Raw genomic sequence first — 7,818 nt, forward strand, 5'->3', positions numbered from 1 at the left:
CCCTCACTTCTTATCTTTATACTCTAAAGTGCTTTTTTCTAGACTTATCCTCCTACCTCTCATAAACTTTCCTTCACTTCCTTCAGAAACTCTTGTTCACTGGAAAATAAAACTATTCTGTACAACTGGTTTTTTCACTGAATGACCCCTCCAACTACTTCCTGTCTTGACTGACACCCATGTCTCAGCTGGAGACGTTAATCTTCTCTCTCCCGTTTTCCGGAAGTGAAGGTCACATCCTCTTAATCCCCAATATTGCTTTCAGACTATTACTCTTCCACTCTTTTATACTAAAGATGTCTCCTTTGAATCTCCAGATCTTCACTTGGATTCTCATACATCAGGATTTCCTGTTTTTCTCTTACTTCCTTGATGTTATCCTTTGCACTCAAGTTGCCATCTCTCTCACTGGCCTCATTGGATTTCCCTCTTAATTTTATTCCTGTGCTTTTTATGCCAACTATCTATTCTCTGCCCAACAGTCAGAATGATCATTCAAAACTGTAAATTAAAAAAATGTGGCTCAAAATACTTTAATGGCTTCCAACCATAGTTAGATCAAAATCCATAATGCTTATCATGGCTTTGAAAGTCTTATAGGATCTGGTCCCCAGATCTGTGATGCTACCTCTTACCATCCTTTCTTTTTTTCATTCAACTCCACTTAGGTCAAGGAGTGGCCTCCTTGATGGTCCTTGTACAAGTCACTCTTGTAGCAACCCGAAGTGCTTTGTCATTACTGTTCTCTCTCTCTGCAAGTTTTGTTGCTCACATCTTTTCATGGCTCACTTTCTCGTTTTATTCAGATCCCTGCTCACCTTCTCAGAGAGACTTTCTCTGACTAGCGTTCATCATCCTTCTTTGTCCCCGCCCTGCTCTATGTGTCGCCATTATACTTCTCACCTCCTGGCATATATTGTTGTGTATATTTAGTTGCTTACATGTTTATTACATGCTCCTCTTCACTGGAATGTGAGCTCCTTGAGGGCATGGGCCATGTTTTACTGTTCACTACTGTACCCCTAGCACCTAGCATAGAGCCTGCCATGTAGTAGACACTCAGTAAATACTTGACAAATAAATGAATAACCTCTATAGTTTCTCAAAGTCCATGGTTCCCTCTCTTCTTGCTTTTCTCTCTAGCCTTGGCCATGTGCTGTATCACCGCAGTCACTCACCAGCACCCTCCACCTCCTCAGTCACTTCAGTCCAACTCGCCTACTTCTCTCTCAAAAAACTCCACAGCCATTGATGGATTGGTGACATTTATGAGTTTATACTTTTGAGGTCTGCTGGGCTTTAACCTGTGCCTGCAATCCTTCTCTGTGTCCCTAATCAGTTCTGTCTTCTATTTCCTATAAAATCTATTTTAAATCTCGACTCTTCCCTTCACCTTCTCCCTGAGGAATTTGCTTTAACTGTGCACCTTTGTCCCCACCAGTACATAGATAGTCTTTGAGTCTCATCCACTCTCGCCTTAGCTGTGATCTCGCCCCAGGCAACTCCCCAGTTTGGCTCTGGATGCTTCCCACCTTCTCAGGAAACTTTTGCAAGTGATTCCTTTTCTTCCACCTGCGTTTTTCTCTCCGTCTATTGGCTTACTGGCCCCCTCCTAATCCCGCATGCGCCCTTCCTCTTTTGAATTTGCCTGACTCATTATTTATGCCTCTCTGCATGTTTCTTTTGCTTTTTCCCTTACTTTTAGTTCTCTTATTTTAATTAATCTCTCTCATTAGTCTAAAATTTATCATCTTAACCGTTTTTAAGTGTACAGTTCAGTAGTGTTAAGTATATTCACAGTGTTGTACAACCAATTTCCAGAATTCTTTTCATCTCACAAAACTAAAACTCTGTCCTCATTAAACAACAAATTCCCATTCTCCCCTCCACCCTCCCCCTGGCACCCACCATTCTCCTTTCTGTCTCTATGACTCTAACTCTTCTAAGTACCTCATATAAACGGAATTATATACTATTTGTCTTTTTGTGCCTGGCTTATTTTCCTTAGCATAATGTCCTCAAAGTTCATCCATGTTGTAGCTTGCGTCAGAATTTCCTTCCTTTTTAAGACTGAATAATATTCTATTGTGTGGATAGACCACATTTTGTTTATCCACTGTCCTCTCTATGGACACTTCAGTTGCTTCCACCTTTTGGCTATTGGGAATTAATGCTGCTATGAACATGGGTGTGCAAATATCTCTTTCGAGACCCTGCTTTCAATTTTGGGGGATATATACCCAGAAGTGGAATTGCTGGGTCATATTTTAATTCTATTTTTAATTTTTGGAAAAACTAACATACCATTTTCCATAGCAGCTGCATCATTTTACATTCCCAACAGTGCACAGAGTTCCAGGTTCTCCACATCCTTGCCAACACTTGCTATAGTCTGTTTTTTGCTGTTGTTGTTGGTAGTAGGTATCTAATGGGTGTAGGGTGATATCTCATTGTGGTTTTGATTTTCATTTCCCTAATGACTAATGATGTTAAGCACCTTTTCATGTGCCTGTCGGCCATCTGTATAGCTTCTTTGGATAAATATCTATTCAAGTCCTTTGCCATTTTAAAAATTGGGTCATTTGTTTTTTGGGATTTTTGTCATTGCTCTGATTTGTCTTTGAATCCCACATAGTATATACTGCATTACCTTGCCCCGCTTCTGAAAACTTGGGTGTGGGAAAGTTGGATGGCTGTTGGGGGTTGTCACACAGGGTGCAGACCATATCTGCACATACTCTGAGGTCCTGGCTGGGTCTCAAGTACATTCAGGGTTCCAACTAAACCCCTAATTAGTACTTCTGGAAACAACAGCCAGGAGTGCCATCTGAGGAAAACTCTTGAGTGGGACATGCATTGGTCCATAAAAGTTTTCATTGCCTCATCCTAAAAACCCACATCAGGTGGCTTCCCAGGAGGAAAGGTGTCCTTGTCCTAGGGTCAGACTGCTTGGGGGAATTTGGAGGAGTCAGTGTCAGTTTTCTGGTGTGGGAGTTAAGTCCAGCCTGAATTATAGAGATATGCTCTCCATATAGAAGAGATCAGAACTCAGGAAGAACAACCTAGAAATCACATCGAGAATCTTCAATGCGGAGGAGGTCATTTTTCGTTCAGTAAACATCTATCATGTGCCTAAGAGTCAGGCACTTGGCTAGGGAGGTAGAAATAGAATCACAGTTTGGGCAAAGTTAAGTCCTTCTAGTTTGTATCTATCAAATTCCAGAACATAGAGAAGTATTAGAAAACTAGATGCTGAAATGGAGAAATATTAGCCATTAATCTCTGCCTTCTTCTCCTGTCTTCTTGACACTATAGCTTTTGCTTTGATTTCCTTCTTTGACAATTTAGCTAAAAATTATAATGGCTGATTAAAATATGCCATGTTGGAAAGGGCAAAGAAAATGAAAAAATATTTTCCTTTATTACTTAAAAAATCTGTGGTTTAATCAACGGCTGCTTCTCCCCACCTATAGACTACAGAGTGCCCACGGAGCTAATGAAAGTGTTTGCTGTTAAGAATGATTGTTCCAGAGACTTGATCACAACCAGCTTATCAGATGACTAAATGAAATAACACATGTGAAAGCTTCTAGCAAAATCAGGGTAGTGGGGGTTTTTCTTTCCTTTTTTCTTTTTTTCTTGTTTACTCACGAAAAAAGAGATTACTAAGCAAATTAATGAGTAAGCAGGCAAAGAAGTAAAGTGCTCTTTTATTTAACAGCAGAGGCATTTAGCAGCAGGCCTCTATCCACACGTTGAATTTGTTAACTATAATTGAGTCCCGTGTAGTATTTAAGGCATTTACAAGGTTCTTAGAAGCCTTAGAGTTCTGTCCGCCTTCCACTTGGAGCAGTGTGACTGCAGTCCTCAAAGAGAAAGAACAGTATTGCTTTTTAAGTGTCCCATTAGTCAGACTGTTCATTTACTTAAACCCACACCCTCTCATTTGTCCCCCTCCCCCTCCCTGATTGAAAACCCTGCAGGCAGCACAGGCAGGCAGAGCAGGAGAGCCTGGCATACAAGGCCTTTGCCATGCACACTGTGATCCAGCTACAGCAAGCTCCTGGGCACCCCTCAAACAATCAGTGCCCTTGGCCTGTGTACTGTCCTTTGCTGCATCTTCCTCTGGTGAGCTCCTGCTCATCTTCTGCCACCCAGCTCACAGAACTCATTGCCTTCTCTGAGCCACCTTCTCCAGCGCCTGTCCAGTAGAGGGAGGTACTGTGCCCCTCCCTCTGCTGAATTCCCACCACATCTGGCCCATATCTGTTAGAACTCTGATTACATTTTAAGTCAATGATGTGTTCACAGGGCTCTCTCCCCCAGTGGACTGTGAACTGGAAAACAGGGACTGAAACTGACTCATCTTTTAACCTTTCCACCCATCCCTAAATACCTACATAGTTCTTGGCCAAGTAGCTACTCAGTAAATATTTGGCAAAAGTTATTATTAGGATCAGGAAGGTAAATGGCAGTGTGGTGAAAAGGAAAAAAATATGAAAATAGTGGAGACTCTGAAGTAAAGAAGAAAAGAGATAGAAAGAGATTCAGAGAAACGTGTAAGAGAGGGAGTAAAGGAGTAAAACACAGATGCTGGGAAGCCAAGTAACACTGAGACAGGGAACATGGCGAGGTGTGTGAAATAAGCGTGATACAATGAGTCATCACTTCATACTCTTGGGCACTTCTGAAGCTCATCTAGCACCACTTTTCCCTAGAAACAAAGAGGGATGGAAGGCAGAAAAGGCCAGAGGGGGAGTGAGGCAACCAACACTACAGATTATGAGCTTGGCCACTGCCTTTGGCCTGAGTCAGGAACTGGCCTGCTCCCTTGGCCTCCTTTTCGTCAGCCTTTCTCTTCTGATCCAGGGCTGAGCTTTGTCTCCTCTTTTGTTTGCTACATGGAGGTTCATGTATACAGAAGTCATATATGTGGGAACAAATGGGGACATGTGTGCATGCTTGTTTCCTATTGAGTTTTTTTTTTACTCTGAAAATAAAAATCCAAAGGCAGTGTCATAGGAAGCCCCTACCTGTCCTTGCCTTTGCTGTGTCAGAGGGGAGTATTTGCATAGCTCCCTGGGAAGGCTGTGGCTCCTGCCTGCAGCTTTGCAAGAGTGGAAAACTCTAGTGTGGCCCCAGCTTGCTGAACACATTAACCGTGCGTGAAGGGTGAGATATTGTCGAAATAATGCATGTAAACATGCCGTAGGATTTATTGTGTCTTTATGACGAAATGACTTTTGGACTCACTGAGCTCTCTTCCTCACAGGAGATGTGCCACTTGATGAAGCCTTTTGGAGTTATTTCTCGGGTGACCAAAAAGTGTCTTGTGCCTAGAATGCAGCACTGGATAAAAGTCAGGAGCCCAGGTGGCTAGTGTGGGCTCTGCTACTCAGTCTGAGGCTGAGTTTTCTTGTCTGTCAAATGGGAGTAATCTCACTCACCAACCTCATAGGGTTACTGTGACGATCAAATCACATGATTATATAGGACCCTTCATGTGACCAACATTTCACAGTTTTCCGGTGATTTCTACAACCATTCTCTCATCTGATCCTCTCAACAACCGTGCCAAATATTTTGATCCTCATTTTGCAGATGAAGAAACTAAAGCTCAAAGAGAAATGACTTGGCCAAAGCCACATAGCTAGTAAACCAGGATAATGCAAGTTTTCTGTTTTCAAACTCATCTTCAATTATCCCCAGACACAACCTGGCTACTCAGAGCTGTTGGCTTCATGGCCACTGTTTCTTAACTTCCCTCATGGCTCCTCCTCCCCACAGCCTCTGAGAGTGCTCTGTTTAACGAATTAATTAGCTTTTGCTTTGTTTCCCCCTTCTCTCCTACTGTTTCTGGCCCCTAGAAGAAAACACTAGCAGCTCCAACAAAGAAAATCAGCACCACCTTCAACATCGTGGGGACCACCTACCCCATCAACCTGGCCAAGGACACTGAGTTCCCCACCATCTCCAAGGGTGCTGTTCCCAGTGTCTCCTCCAAACCAACAATCATTCCTTTGCCCAAGACCACCTATGTGCTGGACAACCCAACTGAGACCAAGACCTACAACAGTGTCAGCAAGGTTGACAAAATTTCTCGCATCATCATTCCTGTGCTCTTTGCCATTTTCAGTCTGGTCTGTTGGGCTACATACGTCAACCAGGAGTCAGCTATCAAGGGCATGATCCGCAAACAGTAGATAGTGGCGGCTCAGCAACCAGAGCACTGTCTACCCTAGGAAGCATCCAGGCACCCAAACCCTGGGGCTCCCCTTCGTGTGTTTCAGGATCTTTCATTTAACGCTCTACCAAGCCATGACTCTCAAATCATATTTATGAATCTCAATGAAAAAAAAAACAAAAAAGATTGCCCCTCTAACATTGCTGAGTGTACCCTCAGAGCCAAACACTGCCATTTGTCCAATTGCTCATCTTAGTCTGCCAGTCTCCCCCAGCTGAGGGCACTGCATGTATTTTACTGCACTCTGCCCTCTGCAGAAAGAACAGGAGACTCTACTACCTATAGTGGGAGCCTTGGCTGTTTGAGAGGTCCACACCAAGGACAATTGTTGACTGATCCAGATCAGATGATTCTGACTCACTAGGGAGCTAGGCTGGGCTATCTCATATGGGAAAGTCACCTCCCTGCCAAGACAATTAGTGAAATATTGGATGGGGCAAGAGGGTTGGGCTGGGTGGTAGTTGAGGCTTGAAGTCTGGCTCAGAAGAGAGGGCTACTGGCAGGCAAAAGTCAGATTCTATTCTCCATACCTGCCACACCCCAAAGCCTAGCCCAGGCCCAAGAACTTTGCTCCCATTGTGTCAGGGACCTCTGGTCCTCTGTTGATGCTGATTCTGAGAGGGGTGAATCAGAATAGAGTTGATTTTTGAGTCAACTAAAACATTATCTTTATTACCAGTTTGATAATATTTATAGGCCATTTGATCTCATTTGTTCATAATGCGAGTAAAAAGGACATTTATAATTATAATTTTTTTTCTGAGGAAGATTAGCCCTAAGCTGACATCTGTGCCAATCTTCCTCCACTCAATATGTGGGTCACCACCACAGCATGGCTGATGAGTGGTGTAGATCTGCGCTCAGGATCCAAACCCACGAACCTGGGCCACTGAAGCAGAGTGCACCAAACTCAACCACTATGCCACGGGGCTGGCCCCTATAATTATAAAATTTTTATAAGGTAGCTAAACTAAGTCTCAGATGTTTGAATGACTTGCCTAGGCTCCTTACAAGTGTCTGTAGTAGAGAACTATCTTGCACCCCTTTCCAAGGCCAAAATGAAGACATGACTGAGAAGCCAGGTCCACCTTGACCTCAGAATTGGCACAATCTCAATAGGCCTGCTGGGTCCTGAAAACAGTTTGGTTGGACGCCTAAAAGAGTTTTAGAAAGTCACAATATGTCATCCAAGCAGACCACTTCTAATAGTCACAGCTCAAGGGAATGAGATTGTTTAAGATGGCAGCCCCAGCCCCTAGTCCAGAGTATCCTAGAAGGCTAAAATAAAGCCACAGATGGCACCAAAAGCAGATTCTCCCTGCCCACTCTGTGAACAACGCTCCTAAGGGGTCTATCATTAGCTGCTGGTTACCTTTTCACCCATCCTTCCCCCATCCCCTGCTTCCTTGCCATTGCTGGGATAATGCATGCCAGTCCCATTATTCCTAAGACTGTGTCTGTAGATAAATTCATGACTAGAAGAGTGTGGTGTCGTGGATCTGTGGGGATGGGGGGTGGGGTGGGTGGGGCTGCTAATGATCCTCTTAAGGAATTTAGAATGAGCCTGACTTTTG

The 7,818-nt window shown here is 43.5% G+C and overlaps 1 protein-coding gene across 13 annotated transcripts in view; it reads left to right on the forward strand.

Annotated features, from left to right (window-relative positions):
- The window catches only part of LOC123282422 (gamma-aminobutyric acid receptor subunit alpha-3-like), an 86,057-nt gene extending 78,505 nt beyond the window's left edge, over positions 1 to 7,552 (forward strand). For all 13 annotated transcript variants that reach the window (XM_070503139.1, XM_070503140.1, XM_070503138.1 and 10 more), the window contains one exon: positions 5,868 to 7,552. In XM_070503139.1, the coding sequence (XP_070359240.1) occupies positions 5,868 to 6,203 (336 nt within the window). In that variant the 3' untranslated portion in view covers positions 6,204 to 7,552. The remainder of the gene's footprint in view (positions 1 to 5,867) is intronic.
- The last annotated feature ends 266 nt before the right edge of the window (positions 7,553 to 7,818 follow it).

Source organism: Equus asinus, chromosome X (genome assembly GCF_041296235.1).
Source record: "Equus asinus isolate D_3611 breed Donkey chromosome X, EquAss-T2T_v2, whole genome shotgun sequence".
In the NCBI taxonomy this organism is placed as follows: Eukaryota; Metazoa; Chordata; class Mammalia; order Perissodactyla; family Equidae; genus Equus; species Equus asinus.